The sequence below is a fragment of the Lissotriton helveticus genome, chromosome 3_1 (assembly GCF_964261635.1).
Source record: "Lissotriton helveticus chromosome 3_1, aLisHel1.1, whole genome shotgun sequence".
NCBI classification, from domain to species: domain Eukaryota; kingdom Metazoa; phylum Chordata; class Amphibia; order Caudata; family Salamandridae; genus Lissotriton; species Lissotriton helveticus.
The window spans coordinates 1,139,786,673-1,139,808,181 of NC_136061.1; the positions used below are offsets into that span (position 1 = coordinate 1,139,786,673).

The 21,509-nt window shown below is 46.5% G+C and overlaps 1 protein-coding gene across 2 annotated transcripts in view; it reads right to left on the reverse strand.

Moving 5' to 3' along the window:
* RIF1 (replication timing regulatory factor 1) overlaps positions 1 to 21,509 on the reverse strand; it is a 357,947-nt gene that overhangs the window by 168,485 nt on the left and 167,953 nt on the right. For both annotated transcript variants that reach the window (XM_078681750.1, XM_078681748.1), the window contains exons 20-21: positions 19,861 to 19,960; positions 10,598 to 10,877 (exon numbers count right to left, since the gene is read on the reverse strand). In XM_078681750.1, the coding sequence (XP_078537876.1) occupies positions 10,598 to 10,877; positions 19,861 to 19,960 (380 nt within the window). The remainder of the gene's footprint in view (positions 1 to 10,597; positions 10,878 to 19,860; positions 19,961 to 21,509) is intronic.

Here is a 21,509-nt window from a genome sequence, read left to right on the forward strand (position 1 = left end):
AGTTCAGGTAAATAACTGCTGAATTTCTGTGGTTTTGTACAAGGGAAATTTGATCCCAACTATAATGTCCCTGTAACGTTTGGTTTGGTGGAGGTGGTGGTGTGGGCGGTGGGGTGCGTGTGTTGGATTTTGGATATTACTTAGAGCATTTAAAAGGGAGAAACATTGACTCTATTGTCATCTGCTGCTGAGAGCAAAGAACCCACTCGTCACAGCCACTACATGAGTTACTGCGCTTAAATCAAGGACACAAGCACTTCCATCAAGGATTATGGATCAGTTTTCACTATGCAAATGCAGGGAAAACATAGTTGCTTTGCCTTGGCCATACGTAGGAAGTTATGATTATTGTAAGAGTTACTTACCTTGGGTAACGATGTATCTGTTAGAGACGATTCTAGCCGCAGATTCCTTAACGTAGAATTATCCCCAGGCGTGACACTAGATCCGGAAAACTTTTTGCCACAGCATCCCTGCACGCCGGGGGACGGCACCAGGCGACTCTGCCCTGACGTCGTCCGCGACGTCAGCGAAGATGCAGGAGTCCCACCACGGCACGCCTACGTCAGTTTTCTCCGGCGAACAACACGGAGCCATCACAAACAAAAACTGTGAGAATACGGGAACAGTGTGCGGAAAAAATCAGCTAAACAGAAAGGGAAGAAACCAATGGTGAGGAACAGCACCATCCAGAACAGTGCCAGGTACAATGCACCAAAAGTCCTGGAAGGAAAGAACAGAGCACATCTACTGCAAAGCAAGCCTGCAAACAATTACAACAGCCTCCTCGGGTGCAGAAAGCATATGAAAAATTGCACAGACGAAGAAGAAGTCTGCAACTACCACCTTGAACAGAGGACACCAAGGCCAGAACGAATCAGCAATGACAATTCATCCCCAGACAACACCAGCAGGGAGAGACATCTCCTTAAAGAGCTAAGGGTCAAGACCCGACCAAGAGACCTCAACCCCAAGGACTGCAAAGGAGTCTGAAGTACAAGCAACCCCCACACGGCGCAGAAGTACCCATGAAATCATCAACCAATCACCAGAAAGGAAGGAATGGAGCAAACAACATGACAAGCATCCCCTAGGGAGGAAGTAAGAAAAGGCACTCGCATGAGACAACCACCTGGAGGTAGGCGAGTGCAGAAGACCAAAGAAGGGTCCTCGCGTAACGGGGAGGAAGGGCGGGTCGTGAAGGAATCTGCGGCTAGAATCGTCTTTACCAGATACATCGTTACCCAAGGTAACCAACTTGTACATCTGACAGACTACTAGCCACAGATTCCTTAACGTAGAATAGATACCCTAGCCATATCTTAGGGGGAAGGAGGGTCTGCGAGATGACCTCCCCAGCCTGAACAAACACAGGGCCCCAATAGGGGGTGTGAGAAAGTGGTTCTATATATATATATTGGACCAGAATAAGGTACAGTGTGTATAGAGTCCACAAACCTCAGAGGTAGAACCGAGGTTAAAGCCAGGTGTGACCTTACTTTCTAAAGTGGTAGCTTGGTCGAGCAGTAAGGCAGTACCAGAGGACAGTGTAAAGCATATGTTGTACACAGTCAGCAAAAAGGTTTCACACACACACAAGGACTGAACTCCAGGCCAATGGTTTTTATATCAAAAGATATAGTTGTTGTATTTTTAGAGCCAACAGGTATAAAGATTTACTTTTCTCGATATGAGTACTCATATAATTACTTTGCAAAGAGGCAATAAACTTTGTAAACACAATAGGTACAATGGTTGCAGTAGGCAACCTAAACAATTCTAAACACAATTTAACATGAAGCTCAATGGGTTTTCTACATAAATGCAGCTTGTTACTTTATCGATTACTTTTGTAGTCCCAGGACTGGATCCTAGTTTCAGTCTTGGGGTCTAAGCTGGAAACAGTTTAGCAAAAACGATTTGGCAATTGCTATGATTTTTAAGAACTATAAAGCTATTTCAAAAGTTCACACTTAAACTTTTCTATGAAAATCTGACAACGTTATCCAAATGGGAGGAAAATCAAGTTGCAGTTAAAGTACGTTCTCGTTACTTTTGTAATCTAGGACTGGGCTCCTAGGGCCAGCACTGGGGTCTCTACTTAAAACAGGTAAGCAATTACGTTTCAGTAGTAGGTATGATGTTTAAGGAATATTTGTAATTTTCAAAAGTAGACACTTGGAAGAAATTTCACAGAAAAACAGTCAATGGTATCCTATGGACACAATTTAGATTACTTTTGCGGTTCAGTACTGGGCTAAAATATACAGTACCGGCTTCTCTCCTGATCACAGGTGAGTAGTTCGAAATTCGTTATTCGGCTGATTTTAGATGAATATTTTAAAGTTTCAAAACTTCACACAGAAGACTTTGAGTCCACCAGTCAATGTTATCCTATGGCAGGAAAGTGAGTCATTGGTTTTCATGTGAGTACTCGACTGGTGTAGTTAAGGTTCTGGGCATAGACTCAGGGGTCCACAGGGTCAGATAGGTACAGTTAGTACACCCTCAGCGGCACAGGGGCAGCCGGGTGCAGAGGTTGTTGGGCCCAATATTATCCAATGAGAGGCAGGGGGCCTTCAGTTGGTGGCTGCTGGCTAGCAGGCCACGCGGCTGTGGGAGCTGGGCTCCTGGTCACTTGCTCAGGGCAAATGGGGAAGTCGAATAGGGTACAGGTTGCACTGCCAGGGGCTCTCTGGCGGCTGGGTGCAGGGTGCTTTTGAGCCGTCAGGCGCTCAATGTTATTCAATGAGGATCTTGCAAAGGGAACAAAGGCTGCAGGCTCGGGGACGGTGGATCTTCAGGAGCGACCAACACTTCGAGGGGTAAGTTGGGATCTTGGAGGATAGGTAGGCACCCAGGAGTTGGGCACTGGGAGCCGTGGGGCGCCGGGTGCAGGGGTGTCTTTTGAGGTCGGGAAATCTTACCCCCTGCTGGTTGCGGTCGGAGGGGTCCTTTGTCCTGAGGCTGCAGGCGTCGTCGGGGTCGTCGAGGAGGATCCTTGGGCACTGGATCCCAGGTCAGAATCGCCTGGGGGACGTCCTCGGGGTCTTGATTCACTCCGGCACAGGCCAAACTTGGCGGGTCCAGAGTGTGCAGGGTTCGCGGTTCCGGGCTGATGCCAGGGCTTGTTAATTGCTTTGAGCAGTACCACTGCTCATGGGAGACCCAGGTAGTCAGAGTCACAAGGCAGTCAGGTCCTCTGGGGTTTTTGCGGTTGCTGACCACTGGCGATGCCGGGGTTTAACAGAAGCAGGTTCGAGGGTCGACAGGCCGGTAGGGCTGGGACCAAATCAGTTGGTGTCTTCCTCTTTTTAGCAGCTGCACGGCAGGTCTTAGTGTTCCTTGATCTTCTTTCTTGTTTCGTAATCTGATCTCCGGAAGAAAGGTTCAGGGAGCCCCTAAATACTGAATTTAGGGGCGTTACAGCTAGGGCAAGGACAGGGACCAGTAGGTCCCTGTCCTGGGGTGGGTACACCCCCTAGCCTGCTCCTCTCCTGTGGGAGGGGGTAGGAGCCTAGCTGTGATTGGGCAAGGCTCCCTATCTTCACGATGGCCGGAGCCCGGGGTCGTGCTTCACCTAGTCTCCTCCACCTAAGGTGTGGGGTTGGCACAGGCTGGCACACCCCCCTTCCTGACATAGTTTTTCCCGCCAGTCTTCCCGCCAGAGTGGGGTCAGGACTGGTAGGGACAAGTTGCTGGGTACAGCAAATGGTCTGAGAAGCTCACAGAGGCGGCATGCCTTTGAAGCTTCGCCCTGCCCATCCTGGGGGAGGAGACCTAGCACCTCGCCCAGGATGTGCATTGTTGCAGGCCCAGGAGAGCGGGGGGCTCTCCACCCAGGGGTCCAGCAACATGTCTGCTGTGTGGCAGCCTCTGCAGCCACTCAGCCCAGATGTGGATTGTAGGTTAGGTTTCAGGGGGCATCTCCAAGATGCCCTCTGTAGTGCATTTTACATTAAATCCCACACTGGTATCAGTGTGGGTTTAATGTGCTGAGAAGCATTGATATCAAACTGGTCAGTTTAGCCATTATGGTGTTGTAGAGTTCGTAATGACAACCTCCCAGCACCATATACTCTTAATCGCATCACTGTACTTACAGTGCCCAGGAATGGCCCTGGGCACTGTAGGGGCACAGGGCTCATGCACCTATGCCCACACCACTGGCATAGGGCACCCAGCTAGAGGGCAGGGCAGTTGGGTTGTGGGCATGGCACACAGGGATGTGTGCTATGTCGACTCGGTTTAGTTCTGCACCTAGACACTCAGCCTGCAAAGGCAGCGTGTGGGTGTCAAGGTACAGGGCCCCTAAGGGTGGCCCTGTAAGTGCTGCAGCCCTTAGGGGATTTCTCTGGTCACAATGCCCTGGGTACCTAGGGTACCATTCACTAGGGGCTGACATGTGGCCAGAGATGCCAATTGGGTTTAGGCTTTAGTATAGTTTTTAGGGAAGGAACACAGGCCCTGGGTACCTGATTGGCAGGGACCCAGGGTACACCTAGGAAAAGTGCATCAGGTATCAGGCAAAAAGTGGGGGGGCACTGCAACAGAAACTCACTTTTTCACAGGGGGTGAGTCACAGGGACAGGGAGAATAGCTAAGCCCCCCCCCCAAACACAAGAGACCTCACCATCTTGGAGGAACATCGACCCCACAGGGCATGCGTCATGAAGACAAGAGGGACAGCCTAGCAACCACTCAGGAGGAAGCATGGACAAGGCGAAGGGGTGGGGGGGGGGATGTCAGTGCAGCCCAAGCCCAGTCCGCATGAGTGTTAAACAGAAGGACGACATCAAAGGGCAGGTCAACCAGACACCAACAGATGGCAGATGCGTCTGCTCAGAGGATCGAGGGGGACTCTGGGGCAATCCCAGAGTCCCAGCGATCTCCTGCGACACCACAGGGAGCCCCGTAGGGATTTGCGACGAGGCAGGGATGGCAGGCACTGAAGAGGGGAGCCCCGAAGGACTACACCTCGACAACACCACTGTCCTACGACCTGATGCCGAAACCTTTGGCGCCTAGCCTTTGCGGGAGTCGAAGTCGCAGACGGAACCGTTGGTTCCTGGGCTCCGAGGTAGGGGGATGGACGCTGGGACGACCCCGACCTGGACAAGCGGGCCGACAGCAACTTCATCCAGCGCTCCCGCCGTGACTTAGGCTTAAGATGCTCGCCCAGGCACCACATGAAAATTGGGTGAGGGTCCGTCGCCGACATGGGACGTGCACAAGAGGAACACATCTTGAAGCCCAAAGGCATTCACACACTGTTGCACAACGCCAAAGCGTGAAAAAGAAAAGAAGGCCCGGAAACAGGCCAGGACACAATCCGGATCTGCGTTGAACGCGGAAAATAGAAACAAGCATTTGCAATGCAATAGGTCTCGCATTAGAAAAGTGTGAGCTATTGGTATTGTAAATGACAATTTTTTTTAATATGTGTTGGCTTTGAAAATATATAAATTAATAGCATTGTTATTCACAAAGCCAATAGCTTGCAATGCGAGCCCTATTGGCTATGGCAATGCTTGTTGGTAGCAAGCAAGGACAGTTCTGTTGTGTCCCCGAGTGATGTGGTGGTGTCCCCGAGTGATGTGGTGGTGTCCCCGAGTGATGTGCAGTGCGCCAGGTTACGCGTATTCTAGTCAGGCGGCTATGTATGTACCACAAGCTAAGTGCAAACGGGCAACAACAGGAGTGCAACTGTGGAAGCAAGTAGTCCGTCGTGAAATGTCACAAAACAGGGAGGACCGCACCCACACATGATACATGCATGATGTTTGCTGGAGCAAAGTGCACGTTCATCAGTAAACACGAGTGATGAAGAAATGCTTAAACAAGTGAAGAGCGCGCACCGAACAGAACGTAGGAAGAGACTCGCAAGGGGGCGTTCATCCCTCGGAAGGTATCGCTATCAGCTAGTTCTCCTGCGTGTGAACGAACGTCAGGAATGTAGGAAACGGCCTGATGCGGCAAGGCTGTCGCAGTCGGCATGGCTCCCAGGCAAAGTACAGGGCATGAAAAAGAGACTAATGGATAAAGCAATGCACACGAAAAGAACACATCGGAAAGCGATGTAAGGATATTGTGCCCGCACCCAAGACTACTGTGGTGTTGGCATGTTTGAAAATCAGAAACCTTCGTGCGGAATGCAACAAAGTAATATACTAGTCGGGATGAAGGAGAGAAAAAGTGTGGGGGCGGAGAGTAGTGCAGCAGCACAGAGACTGAAGCTAAAAATAAAAGGCTCTCGGCATTGCGTGGCGCGGGAGCGCATTCCTTTCAAGTCTGATGGGGGCGGGGAGCGGCTTCCTTTGAAGTCTGATGCCGAGGCTCAGAAAAATGGTGGTACGCGAGCGGCTTCAAGTCTTTATGCGGGGGGGCGGGGGGGGGGGGAATGGTGGTGTGTTATGTGGCTGGCTCTGTGCACGCGCATAGATCACAAACTGTAAGCGATCCGCAGCCGTTTTGGTAGACTTTTCTTTTCCGTTTACTATAATCTCGCCGGAGCAATGCGCAAGCGCGTTGGCTCAGGTGAGACCTAAAAACTGACATAGGCGCGCCGGGGTGGGAATTATGTATCCTCGCTGACGTCACGGACGACGTCAGGGCAGAGTCACGTGGTGCGGTACCCCCGGCGCGGAGGGATGTTGTGGCAAAAAGTTTTCCGGATCCAGTCTCACGCCTGGGGATAATTCTATGGTAAGGAACCTGGGGCTAGTAGTCTCTATCAGATAGTACTTTACAGAAGTGGAGCTTCAACTCTTGCACCTGCTTTGTTGATTTCTAGAAGTGCTTCCTGTTGGGGTATCATTTCTGTGGAATGAGCACTGCGCCAGAATCGGGTCTGTGAACTTATCCAAGAAGAGGCAACCATTTTGTGCAACACCTCTGCCCAAGTGGAGTACTTTTACTGGCTAATTAGTAAGTGCTACTTCGTTGGGTAAATGTATAGTGCATAATGTCTCCAAAGACCTTGTATGTCTGTAACTTTGTCTATGTGATTGGACCTCGAGCATCTTCACCAGACAACTTTACAAGTTGGAGCTGCAGAGAAAACACTTGGATGATTTGCACTTTATAGAAGTAAGTGCCCCTTTGTTTGGTGGACAGAAGTATTTCTAGACACCAAGACACTGGACTTACAGGAGGTACCAGGAGGGCTTCTTGGCCCCAAAAGTCCCTCAGGAGTAAAGTGGACTTCATCCCCCCAACCAGCAGTTATGTTATGTTATATGCTGTTTTGTAACGCGCACAATTACTACCGGAGTATCCTGGTGCGGTATACCGCTGGGGAACCCGTCCTGGCTTTCCCTGTGGGATGGTCCCTACTGGGAGTCCCAAAGGTGGAGCCAGGCATCCCCGGCGTTGATGGGGCCGTTGTGGAGATTAGGCAAGCTAATGCCCAGAGTTGCCGAGTGGGACCCCTGGTTAGAGTAGGCACCTAGGCGAGAATTATCGAGTCCGCTGACCCTGGTCCACAACCCTGCCGCGTCGGGAATTGAACCCTGGTCCCGGGCCGACTCCTGCTTCCGGGTCTGCCGCCTCTAACCAGTGAGCCACACCACTCTCTGTGTGCCAGGAGGAGCATTTACAGAGTGGTGGCGAAAGGTGTGTGGCCTCCTGAGACCTCTTAGAAATCCCACTGTGTGGGATTTACTGGAACAGGAGGGGTAGTTGGCTCCCAAGAACATCCATGGGGGGCCAACTACCCCTCCTATTACCACCAGTAAGTCCCAGCAGTTCTCATAGTAGGCCACGCCCCCATTGCCCACCACTCTGCAAAGACGCTCCCTGGCGCACTATTGGATGGGGATTGAAATACCATTCGCTGCTGGAGGTCCTTAGGGGCCAACTAGCCTACCTGTTACCTCCAGAAAGCCCCACAGTGGGATTGCTGAGAGGTGGACACCGGCCACGCCCCTTTTCTCCCAGACTCTGCAAAAGCACTTCCTGGCGCACTCTTTGTTGGGGGATGAAGTCCCCTTGCCTCCTGAGGGTCCCACTAGCCAACCTGTTACCTCTAGTAAGCCACACACAGCTGGATTTTTGAGTGGCCAGAGGCCACATCCCCTTTTTACAACACTCTACAAACACGTCTCCTCGCCCCACCACCAGTGCGCCAAGAGGCGGGTTTGCAGTGTGTTGTAAAAAGGGGCATGGCCTAGGACCACCTCTCAGCAATCCCACTGTGTGGGGATTAATGAAGGTACCTGGTGGGCTAGTTGGCCCCCAGGTACCCTCTGTAGCAGCTGGGACTGCATCACCTAACAGAGTGCGCCAGGAGGCGCGTTAGAGTGGTGCAGGGAGGGGGCAGGGCCTCCGGTAAGTTGCTGGTATTTTTAAAAAAAATGTTTTTTTAAGAAGGGAGGCTGTGTGGCCCCCAAAGCCACACAGCAGCTTTTGAGTAGTGTGGCTCAAAAGGGTCAAGCCCTTTTGAGCCCAAGGGACCCCATCCCCCAGGGCCTGACAGTTTTTCTTTTTGGAAGGGCCACGTGGCCCTCCACCTGAAGCCAATTTTGGCCCCAGGAGCCCCATATCCGGGCTTATTTTATTAAATTAAAAAGGGGAGGGTGGGTCAAGTGGCCACTCTCCCGGGTCATTTTCGGCCCCAAGTGACCCCCCGGGGCATGGCCTCCAAGTTGGGGACCGCGGGGGAGCCCCAATTCCCCCACGGTCTCTGCTGGCTCCCTGTCTCCTCGCCTCTGCTTTTGGACAAAGGAATCTGCTAACATGGAGCTCCCTTTGCCCAAAAGCAGCTCTGCTTCGCTTCTTGAAAGCGAGAGCAGTTTTTTAGGAGGGGGGGGGGGGGGGAGTGGGGGGAGGAGCGAGGGGAAGGAGGGAGTCCCTCCAAAACTTTTAGTTAAAAAAGAAAAAGTGTTCCTACCCTGCCACTTTTTCTCGATTTTTTTTTAACCTTTTTTCTTGTGATTCGGTTCAACCAATTCACAAGATGGCTGCCAATACTACCCGGTTGGAACTGTTGGCAGCCAGTCAGAGTCAAACTAGATAATGGGAAGGTTTGCGGATCCACCGCGGTCACCAGATATCAATATTTCTAAATATATGAATTTCTCAGGAACTACTAAACTGATTTACACCATTTAACATAAAGAGTGCACTCTGGACCAAGAGCTGGCTTTCAGCCAATTTTGGCGTAATTCCGTTCAGCAGTTCAGGCTGTAGTTGCAACTAAAGTTCCTATGAAAATGAACATGGAGAAGACTTGTTATGGGAACCCCCCCTTTTTTCTCGGCCACCGCTTGACGAATCACCCTGAAACTTTAAAGACAGGAGCTAACCGGAGCGCCCCATTAGTTTTGAATATTTTGTGAAGATTCGTCAAACGGCGCCAAAAGATATTTGCAAATTAAAAAATGCTTTTCCTATGGAAACCATGTCTTAACTATAACTACCTACTGGCGAGATAGATCTAAATATAGATATACACACACACATACGCACACGCCTACAGTGACATCGGATGGCCAGGGGCCGTCCGACAAATCGTCAAGGATACACACTCCACAATGCAGAGAATGGCACAATAACTAGAAATACAGGGCACAATTACAGTGGGACAGAAAAACGGGCACAACGCAATCCAGACCATGGTGCGAACACCTACCTGCACAGGGCAGAGGCACAGCAGAGGGAGAGAGCAGGTCCCTGGCCAGGAGGTCAGAGGTCTTACACACACTAATATATATACATACATATACATATACATATACATACATACAACCTATACAAGTGGAGGCTAAAAAGATACCCTATAGACCTATAGAAGTAGAGGCTAAAAAGGAGGCCGAAATTACATTGAGTTTTTCATTTAAAATGCGGCACAACTATTCAACATTTCTGCAATACAGAAAATGAAGCTTTCGAGTGTAAAACAGCCTTTATTTTAAAGGAAAAAGAAATTAAAGTATCTTGCTCAAGAGGAAAAACTATGGGTTTATCAGAGTTGAGGTGCTTGTTTTCGGCAAATGCATGTGTAACAAGGCAACCACTATGGTCTGGAAGCACTCATTTCAGGAATGCAAGGTGTTGTATGCTTACAGCTCAGGTTCCAGTGAAATACAAAAATTACCCCTCGGACAACAGTTAAGCTAAGACCATTGTTAATTGCAAAGACTGAAAAAGAAAAAGGTAGGGTAGGTAGAAAAGGCATCCTCTTCATGAGACATCAGACCAGAATAATTGAAATACGAGTTCTGCCCTATGCTACAAAACTGTAAATGCATCTAAATATTTTCTGAGTACAGTGAAAACCTACAAGCAAGGGTACACAGAAATACTTGACCCTCCCTAGTGGTGAAGTTTAACATTTTCCACATATCTCCATAAAATATGGTTCTTGTGCTTGCCTAGGTTTTTGAGGATTGTACAATCAGTCCTAAAATGTTGCCTAGTAACACTTAGAAGGAGCAATCCCATAGGCAAAATGCACACACAAAAGGTATGAATACACGCTTACACACTCAGATTCCCATATGTGGTATGGCCTCATAGGCAGCTTTATAATAGGGCACTGAGTAAACATAATACATTTTTGAAATAGAGATCATACCTTGAGTAAAATATGACTTACTTGGATGTTTTCTCATAAAATGTAGCCAGCGGCTTCATCAGAAATTCAAAGAGTTTCCTTATAACTGAAGCCAAAGCAATGCGGCTAATGGTGCTTGTTAAGATGCCAATGAGGTTATTTCCGACAGACACCAGGGAAGAGGCAGGCATTTCCGGTGCAGGTTCTTTAGACGCAAGTGCATGAAAAGAGTCAATCATCTTTACCAATAGTCTCAAGAAAGAGCTCAGGTTTCCGAGGGGCTCCCTTTTCCTCTTGGCCCAGTCCGTTGGAGTCTGCGGTGCTGTGGTTAAAAGAAATACTGCATTTCAAGGCAGGTACCTTTCAAATGTGTACATCAGCAATTAGTTACAGTTTTTAAATTCAGGATCAACTTGGAAGAAAAGTAACAGCCTAGACAGACGATTCACCCTCGCCAGTGGAAGGCTCACAGAGTTAACATGTCTCAAGCGTCTCTTTCATACACAGTGATGGGTGTTCGCTCGCTGAGGGATACCGAGGTCATCATGACTGAGCTAGTGAAGAGAACACTAGCTCAGTAGCAGTCAGTGTGAAGAGCAGATCAATTCCTCAATAACATTTTCCTTCATCAGCTAACGTCTAATGCTATTTTGAAGCACTGTGCACATTTTGAAAAAGCTCTATGCAGTTACATTTTCAAGGTGAGTGGAGAAGAAAGGTAAAAGGATAAAATGGAGAAATCACATTACTGCAAGTGAGCAAATGTTTTGAAAGAAATACGGTCTCATCTCAGTCACTAGTGAACCCGTAATTCATGGTATTTCTTCATATTAATGGGATGGTGTTTCTGTGTGGGAGGAGGCAGGTACATCTCTTCACATCTCTGTTCTAATTAACGGGAATGCTGGGGACCAAAGCATCTATCCATTGGCCCGAACCAGGATCTTCAGAGTCTAATATTGACTTATCATTGTCCTATCTGGTCACCTTGCATGGATTTAAGGGTCCATCCAGCTTTGCCTGTGAGATCAACGGTAATACTGGGCTGATAAAGTGTGTCCATTGTGGTATTAAGCATTGAGAGTATCATGGGGCAAGCTAACATTTGTTTAGGCCTGAGAACATACCCGGGCAGAGATACAGAGGAAACGAACCATCTGCTATCGGGGAACCAGATCAAAAGAATGATGCCCAAGTTTGGTAACTGTACCAATGTGTGAACCCCTAGATTGGATGCATTTTTGTTGCAGTTCAAGGATTGATTGGGAGTAATGCATCTGTAGCTTTAAATACTACAAACAAAAAAGAGCACAGAGAGGCAACAAACGTAAAGAAGCAAAATGCTGAAAAATTGATAAAGAGCTCTAATTATTACTTCGGTGGCGCGATTGAGACATCGTGTCCGTTGAAATGGGCTTACGGTGCAATGGATATTCGGATGAGAAACCCCTTTAGATGTTCTACTTATCATAGTGAACATTCTTTTGTTCGTTTGGATTTGAGGATCGGGAAATAAATTTGATTTTATGAATCTGGGAATTATCAATTTGAGTTATCACAGACTTCTTAACATTCTACGTACATTACAGAGTACAGTACAGTATTTCACTGCCCTGAGGAAGCCCAATTCAGGGTGAAACAAGTTGACTGCATCTGCACTGCATTACGCTTTGTGATTCAGGCAACTATTAAAAGGATTTGACAAACGTCACTGAAGAGTCCAGATAGATTGATTTTTTAGCATTTGTGTTTCTTTACAGGTGTGTTGCCTCTGTGCTCTTTGTATTATAGTGGTTGGGTTCATTGGCAGTAGACCTAGGTGGGCAACAGTGACAAAGCTTTCTAGCATTGTGCATAGTCAGTTAGTGAGGCGTTCATTATCACTTGTTGCCATTTCCTCCCTTTTTTTAGCTTTAAATACTCCCGCAGGACCCCTGCTGTGTTGCAATTAGCAGGTAGGCCTGTCAGAGGAAAGTTGGGAACGGGCGGGATTTAGAATCATAACGCTTTTCCAAAACTTTTTAATTTGCAAAAATGATGTCCTGTCCTCAAACAAAGAAACAGCTGATGCTTAACCGCATCATGTTACACCCATCTCCAAGATGTAGGCAGTGTAAGTCCATGTCAACAGGGAATATTTATTAAATGCAGGGCATTCCTTATCCATACTGTGCATGTCTTGGTAATTTGAACTCAGTCATCCAATGCAAGATCAGATCCCTCACAAACCTTGTTTGACAGTTAAAGTCAACAATAAGGTAAGGAAGTACTATTATGGCCTACAGAAATAGAACTGTTTCTTTGAAATCTAAAACAACACTAGATTACATTGTCTGAAATGTGATTCAAATACTGAAGATATCTAATGTGGGCGAGTCAATAATGGTGCAAGATAAATGTCTGGAAAGGTTCTTTAGACTGGTAGAGAAAGGGGGAAAATCAAGGTCACTTTATCTGGTCTTACAGGAAATAACAAATCTATTGCAATCCATTAGTTATTTCTTGGTTTGAATCAGGGCTCGAGTCGGGGTACCACGCGGGTGGACGCCGCCCCCCCCTGCAAAGATGCCCTTGCTGAGGAATAACGTGTGTATTCTTGCCATTAACTGAATGCAGACGGTGCACAGAAGATGAGTGCATGCTACTCCTACCTCTGCAACAGACTGCCTTTCGAACAGGAAAGCTGTACACAATAAGCTGTACACAATGGTCACACTGAAATGGCATGATACATGATTCAGGCGCAGTGTCACGTAGACGGTGATAACATAATACGGAGAATAAAATCTCTCGAGCGCGAGCACAGGTGGGTGCAAGAGGCACCCCGTTTCCTTTTTGACTCGCATCAGTGAGCTGTCAAGTTGGGTTGACGTCCTAATATTTGCTGGCTCCCTTGTGGTTGCCATATGGATCCTCGAAAGCCATAAAGTATCTCCGGTCCTGATGCTGATCCCATCATTATTAATATGTGGTCGAAATGTCAACATCATACTGATAACTGGCTTGGAATTCTATGTAGACATCGATAAATATAATGAAGAGATTTTTAGTCATGACATTTAATGATATGAGACTATTATATTTCCCTTTTTGATGTCCAGCGTCTCCGGTCAAATGTTTTTACCTTTCGTGACGTCACTTCCTGTCTTTGAGCGTCCCACCACTTCTTTATTTAGGACTTGTGCCCTGGTTTGAATGTTTTTATATTTAAACAGTTGGGCTGCCTGTTTGTGAAGTCTTTGTTACTGCACGTCTATAGAGGCAAGTAATGCTTGTGGATCAGCGGAGCAGTACAGATTTCTAGCTTGGCCACCTTTACCAGCTCACATGACAACTTTAACTACACAAGATCTCAGTGTAAGACCCGAAGGTCATTAATGGTTAGGCTAATGCACAACATACTTTGTGGACTTGCACAATGTACATACTGGCTTAACATCCATGGAATCAAGTCGGTTGATAACTAGTTGAGCTTCAAAGAGGGAACCCAAATTGATAACTTGCATGGTTTAGATGCATGGGAGATTCCACTCAAAATACCACTAACCAGCTTGAAGCAGAAGGACATGTTGGTATTCCTGCTTTTTGGTCTCTATGCTTTTTGGTCTCTATACTGCAGGTCTCAATAAGTTTGCAAGCAGTAAGGCTTTTAATCGCCAAAACCTGGACCGCAGCATATTCAAATCCTGTAGTAGAGATGATCTAGTTTCACTTGAAATAACAAGCATAGGCTTAAAAAGGAAGCTGCGTAACCTGGTTTCAAATAAATTGATCCACCCGGTCGCCGACAGTATAAAACCAAAAATTAGCTACCATAGCAAGATTCCTCAGCTACTTTATTTTTATTTATATTCTTGTATAGCGCAGGAATCGACCCCCAAAGGGGTATCTCCGCGCTTGCGCAATTGCTTAAGAGTGCCCATTCAGGATTATAGACTGTGATATACTTAGGAAATCAGAATAGATATGTTTTAAGGGATATCCTAAAGGTCTGGAAGTTGATATTTTGTCTCAGTAAGAGGGGGGAGTGAGTTCCAGAGTATTGGCCCTTATAGGACAGGGCTCGACCTCCCTGCCTGGTCCTCTTAATCCTGGGAACCTGGAGCAGCAATTGGTTGCTCGAGCGTAGGGCACGACCAGGACTATAGAGGTTCAATTATTCAACCAAATATTTAGGGCCCGAGCCAAAAAGGCACTTGTGTATTATACAACAAACCTTAAACTTAACCCGTTGGCGAACAGGTAACTAGTGCAGTTTAGCCAACAGGGGACGTGAAGGGGACCTGGGCAGAGCGTTAAGAACCAATCTTGCTGCGGTGTTCTGGGCCACTTGTAGTCTATTAAGTTGTTCCTCATTGGCCGAGATGAGAAGGCCATTACAATAGTCCAACCTACTGACTACAAGAGTCTGAACAAGTGTCTTTCTGCGGCTATCGGGCAGGAATGGGAACACACGCCTCAAGAGTCCCATAACACGGAAACAGGATCCAGTTACCTGATTAACATGTTCTTTAAGCAATAATGCCTGATCTAACCGCACACCAAGGTTCTTTACTGTCTGCATAGGACTTGGTACTGGCCCTAAGTCCAGGTGCCACCATTCTTGAGACCACAGGAGAGGGGCCTCCCCGAACAACATAACCTCAGTTTTACCTACGTTGCATTGGAGGCAGTTTAAAGCCATCCAATCAGATACCGCCCTCATACCATCAGCAAAAGATTTTTTTATTGCAGGTGTGAGGGACTGAAAGGGGGCCACATACACATTAAAGAGTGTAGGGCTTAGACATGAGCCTTGTGGCACTCCCTTGGTGAGCTCCCTAGAGATGGAATGGAGGGAGCCCAATCTGACACCTTTTGACCGGCCTGAGATAAAACTTCCCAACCAGATCGGGGCAACGCCTCCTATACCCACCTCCCTTAGACGGCCGAGAAGGATCTCATGTGACACCGTGTCAAAGGCAGCGGATAAATCTAACAGCACCAGAATCATAGAGCCCCCTCCATCCAGTGCCGTCCTGGTGTTATCGGTCAAGGAAAGGAGGGCGGATTCGGTGCTGTGATTAGGTCTAAACCCAGATTGAGAAAAGTCCAGACCTTTCGCTGCCTCGATGTATTTAGACAAGTGGGTGTTCACATGTTTCTCGGTCATTTTTTTTATTTTCATTTTAGAGGTTTTATATAGAGCTGGCTGGACCCAGAGGTATCATTGCGCTTTACAATTGTAACAGAAAGGTGTTTAAATACAGGTACAGTGTGTATAAGTACAGAAAGTTGATTAAAAAATAAGCAGTCCACATAGGATAAAGGTTACACTAGATGAAAAGTAAAAAAACAATTGCTGAACACCATAAGCTATACAATAAAGAGGTCGCAGTTTGGTGGGAAGGTTCGATAAAATATACCTAGGAGCAAGAAGGACAAAAAATGTGAAAGAAAAACTGAAGGTCATAAGGTGTAGTAAGAAACGGGAGGTAAAGGAGAGGCAAGGAGGGGAGGGAAGGTGATAAGATTGAAGGGGAAGGGAAGGAGAGGGGGGGCAGGTATGTTATGGCAAGAGGGAGATGGGTCGGAAGTTAGAAAGGTCTGTCCATGGCAGTGCCGTGTTCTTCCGAATGGGATTCACCACAGCTTTCTTCCACTCCATAGGCACCTGTCCCTCCTTGAGGGAAAGATTTATTACAGATTGAATCTCAGGTCCAAGCAGAGTGCTCAAGGAGGCAACCATTTTAGCGGGCAGAAAGTCATCAGGGGACCCCGTTTTGATATGACTAATCAGAGAGGCGAAGTCAGAATCATTGACTGCGGGAAACATCATTAGTGAGTTGTCACCATGTATGGACTTTTGAGTGGGGATGGAGGTATTGTTCCTTTGACTGGAGGCCTTCGTGATTTTATCATAATTAACTCTATTTTATTCTCAAAAAATAGAGAGATATCATCACAGAGAGACTGAGAAAAGTCATCAGGACTCTCACAAGCTTCCGGTTTTACAAAGGCCTGTAAGATTTTATACAGTTCTTTGGAAGAATTGCCAGCGTCAGCAAGCTGCTGGGCAAGACAGTTCTTCATTGCCAGTCTAATGTTTTTAGAATAGCTGGACTGAACATATAAATGTGCTTTCTTACTTTCCTCAGTACGTGTTTTCCTCCAGATTTTCTCTAATTTCCTGCACCCCTGTTTCTCTGTTCTAAGTGACTCTGTGTACCACACCTCTTGCTTAGAGGTGGGATATTGCTTATGTAATTTCAGAGGAGCCAATACATTAATTGCCTCTATGAGGGAGTTGTTAAACTTAGATAAGGCGAGCTCCACATTATCTGTTTCTAAGGAGGCAGGTTTCTTCCACACCCTCTTGTAGCTCTTCTACTGTTACTTTGTGCCATTGTCGGCGCCAAATCGGCTGGAGAGGGGTCTTTTGAGGAAGTTTATCCCAGCCCAGTAGAGAGAATTCGACCAAAAAGTGGCCAGTCCAGTTCACTCGGGATGTGGGGTGACACTGGACTTTGGTACAGTTGGAAAAGACAAAATCCAAAGTGTGACCCCCTATATGTGTAGGGCTGCTATTATGCATTACAAGCCCTAAGGAAGATAAATCTGAGAGCAAGGATATCGTTTCAGGGTGCATGGGAATATCTACGTGAGTGTTAAAATCGCCTAGTAGAATAAAATCTTCATTTGCTTTAAAATGCGGGGCCAGTAATTCCAAAAGGGAAAGGGTAAAACCCAAATGGGGTCCAGGAGGACGATAAACTAGAGCTCCCTTCCAAAAAACTTTGGAGGCTGAGCTTATCTTAAAAATCATGATTTCCATTAAAGGACAGCACCTTTGTTCGAGTATTGTGACCTTCAAATCCTCTTTATACATAATAGCTACTCCACCACCCACTTTATCAGGACGATCTAACTTTAAAATCTTGTAGCCTACAGGCACCCCTAACATTATATCTGGAACTGTGTATAGTTTAAGCCAGGTCCCTGTTAAAAAACAGATATCCGGCTGTATCGTGTAAGCAAGGTCCCATAGCTCAAGGTGGTGTTTGGGCAGAGAACGGATATTCAGAAGGAAACTCTTCAAGCCACGTGATAAGACTTTTGCAACGTTTCTGCTGATGTTAGTACTAATATGAGATGCCTGAAAATGACAGTGTATACATGAAAAAGGGCCTTCTAGACATGGCCAAGAGTCCTTAGCACAACCTACCAGAGGAGATATCCGTAGATGTTTCAATGCTCGAGCTGAATACCTAATACCAGAATTTTCGATAGGTAATGAGTCCAAAGAAGTAAAGCCCATAGCCCCTTGCCCCGTCCTGTCGCAGACGGGCAACTCTTTGGCTACTCTTCGGCGTGTCTTCGGCTGCACGCGGTCGCTGCGCGCTCGAAGAGAGACGAGGGCTAAATAGCACTTAAAGTCCAACCACTAGAGCGCTACCCGCTCCAGTGATTACAGGAAGTACCAGGCTCTCACCTGACCCGCCCTCCGCGCAACGGTACTAGCTACCGTGTCGGACCGGGGCAGTCAGGAATGAAAACTGAGCCCAGGCTTCCCCACTGCCTGCAAGTGTCGTTCCCCTATGCTGTGCTGCCAGACAGAACTCAAGTATAATTATTTAGCACTATAAATGTTGGATACTGGTGCACCTCATCGTCATTTAGCCACCATGAAGAGTATGTCACACTCATTACTGTTTGTACTATGTCGATCTGTGACACCGTAGTCAGTTCTACTGAAGAATCCCAATTAAATATTTTAAAAATAAAATCAATTCCAACTTTCAATATTATACAACAAAATAAATGTATGGTTTAAATCATTTTATTGGAATTTATCAACATTCAATATGTTCTGCATTTCAAAAGCTGTCTTGTAGCTATGATTACACAGTTGACATACATCATAACTAAGAGATTGGAGCATATAGAGAACATGTCGAAATAAAATCAAAACATAACATGGTGTGAAAAGGAAACCTATTATAACACCACCCTCCACCCCCCACCCCGTACCTTTTCCACCAAATAAACAAATAAAAGCGTTTCCCGAGTCCCGCTAATTGAACGTGGACATTATGTCCCAGCCAGCTGCGGATCAGAGAGCCGTAGAAGGTGGAGTGACCTAGAGCAGGCGATTTCCCTGAATTCGGAGGAGAGAAGGGACACAAATGGTTGCCATAGTTCATTGAACATGGATCCCTTCCCAGCTATTGTCAAAGACAACTTCTCCATCCCCAGGACATGCCAAAGGTGATGTAGCCAACCTGTGAGGGTAGGGATTTGAGGGGTGTGCCAGTGTGTTGGCATGTTTTGCACTGCAGAACCCAGCGCTATTGCCATCAAGCGGCCTCTACGGGAACTGAGCAGGTAGGTAGGTCAAAGGGTTCAGAAGGTCCAGGAGGGCATATGCGGGAAATCGTGGTATTTGTGTGTCTAGATGTTTGTCCACCTCAGACATACTGGACTCAAGTACTTGATGGAGATGTTGCACTCCCAGAGCAGATGCACTAGGGTGCCCACGCTCCCACACCCTCGCCCCTTGGGGGGAATCTATTGAACGAAGGCGCTCAGGAGTGTAGTACCAATAACAAAATACATTTTAAAAGATTTTCCCTTCACCTAAAACAACGAACAGGCCCACATACGCTGGGAATTTGGAATTGACAGGAACTGGGAGGCAAGAGTTTTTTTTAGTTTTTTTTTTTAAGTACTGTTATCAGATTAAAAATGCCACTCGAGTTCTGTGATCATTTAAGTGGTATCTTCTCCATCCAGGTAAAGATTGAGGTGGAAATAGGTTGTCTAGTTGGCTCACAGCATTTATTAAAGATTGACATTAAGGCGGCATGTGATTTGAATATCTCACACTCTGCTTTTAGGTCCCTAGTCAAGGCTCAATTAATTAGTAAATCTCTTAAAGATTTTGAAAAAGTTAAATATAGACTACTTGACCGCTTCATATAAGGTACTGAGATGCATTTATTCAGACCACACCTGTTGGGTACCTACTATATATAACTTCTCTGGAGCACACAGTACGCTGCTGTCCAGCATAATTAAAGCGGATATTTACTTAAGTATTTTGCAGTGAATAGTATGGTTTCTTGAATGCGGCTTTCTTGTTCTGTCTAAGTACAACTAAAGACCTCAATAACATTTACTGTACATAAATGGGGATAACTTCCCAATTTAGGTTTGAGTTTGTATCCTCTCCTGCAGACGCACACATACCCATGCAAATTAGAAACAGTTGAAACACCACAATCTTATTGTTCATATGTATAAATGAAACAAAACACAACCCTTACCTTTTGTTTTTGGTGGGTATTTACTGCTGTAGGGTGAGAAGTTTATGCACTCCACCACAACTAGAAGGCTCTGAACAATGCAATCCAGCGTAGAAAAGTTCTGAAGAAAACAAAAGAGGCTAAAGTAGTAAGCCATAAGCAAATTAAGTCTCAAAGAGTCACACTTTGGGTGAAAAGGGTGGCACTTGCAACCCATTTAGAAATCAATAACTTCTTTACCATCACGTGCAACATTTGCTATTTGGGGGAAACCATCACTAATTTTGCAAGCAAAAAAAAACACAGGTCCATCATATCTTTAGATGTCAAGTACAGGCATGCTGTTCTCTATTTGGGAGGATCTCAGTACTGTCTAAAGCTTCAATCCGAAGGCAACTGGTGAAGACAAATATAAATTAAAACAAATCTGCATCTATTAGTACTATAAATGCAATGTTCTATATGGCTCGCATTGAAAACTATTAGTGTCAACAACCAGATCTAAATCCAGAGCTGCAGCTATTCTGTGCTATCATTTGGGAAAGCACTCAGGTCCACTATGCTCACCCGCCTTGCCTCGGTCTCCAGAGAACAAAAGGAGATTTGAAAATGGTGGCTGGAGGTCTCTGCCCTCTCTTGACTCTGTTGGGTCTCTACACAACAAAGGGAGGCAGGAAGAATGCAGTCTACACTTGCTGCACTAACTGTAGTTCTCTTCTGATGCATGCTGTAGGAAAAAATGCTGCTTTCCGCGCAGTGACTGCTTTCCACTCTCAATATGAGGTTCTGAAACCACTGCTTTGGGATGGAGGACAGAGTGGTGTGGATTAGTGGCAGGAAACCACCTAGAGCTTTTAGATCAAGCCTAGGCCCATCCACTTTCATTCGTTGCTTGCCCTTCCCATCAAAATTCCTTTCGTTTCTTTGGTGAATGCTTCACCTTTCTCCAGCCTTTTGGCTGTTTTGTTCTGCCCTGGAGACTGACCCGGTTACATGGACTAGTCCACTTCTGACCATTTATGTAGGTTTGCGCCCTTTTTCTCGGCTCGCAGTGCCGTCCCCCTTCCACACCCCAACCGTTAAACAAGTTACTTACTGTCGGTAACGATATATCTGTAAGTTTCATATAGTTATAGATTCCTTACCTTAGAATTACCCCCGGGCGTCAGACTGGATCCGGAGAATTTTTTCTCAGCAGTACCCCTGTGCGTCGGTAGGGGGCGCCGGTCAATTCTGCATCGTGATCACCAAAATGACATTGCAGTATTTACTTAGACGTCGCCCCTGCGAGCTGTCAGTTCTTTTACACGACATTCCATGCCAGAAGCGCAGAGCCATGCAAGACACGGACCACTGGTGCACAAAACTAAGGCCCTGAAACTGAGTCCCTAACTCTAGAAGTCAGTTCGCAGAACGGGGAGGATGGGTGGGAAAGTAAGGAATCTATAACTAATACGACTCTTACAAATATATCGTTACCAAAGGTAAGTAACTTGTTCATCTGAAAGACTATTAGTTATAGATTCCTTACCTTAGAATAGATACCACAGCAATACCAACCCCAGCGGTGTGTCTGCAAACTAGGTTCTCACCAGAAAGTCCTGGAAAATGGAATGGCCATAGAAGCAGTCACCCCGTACTTAGAGTATCCAGGCAGTACAGTTTAATGA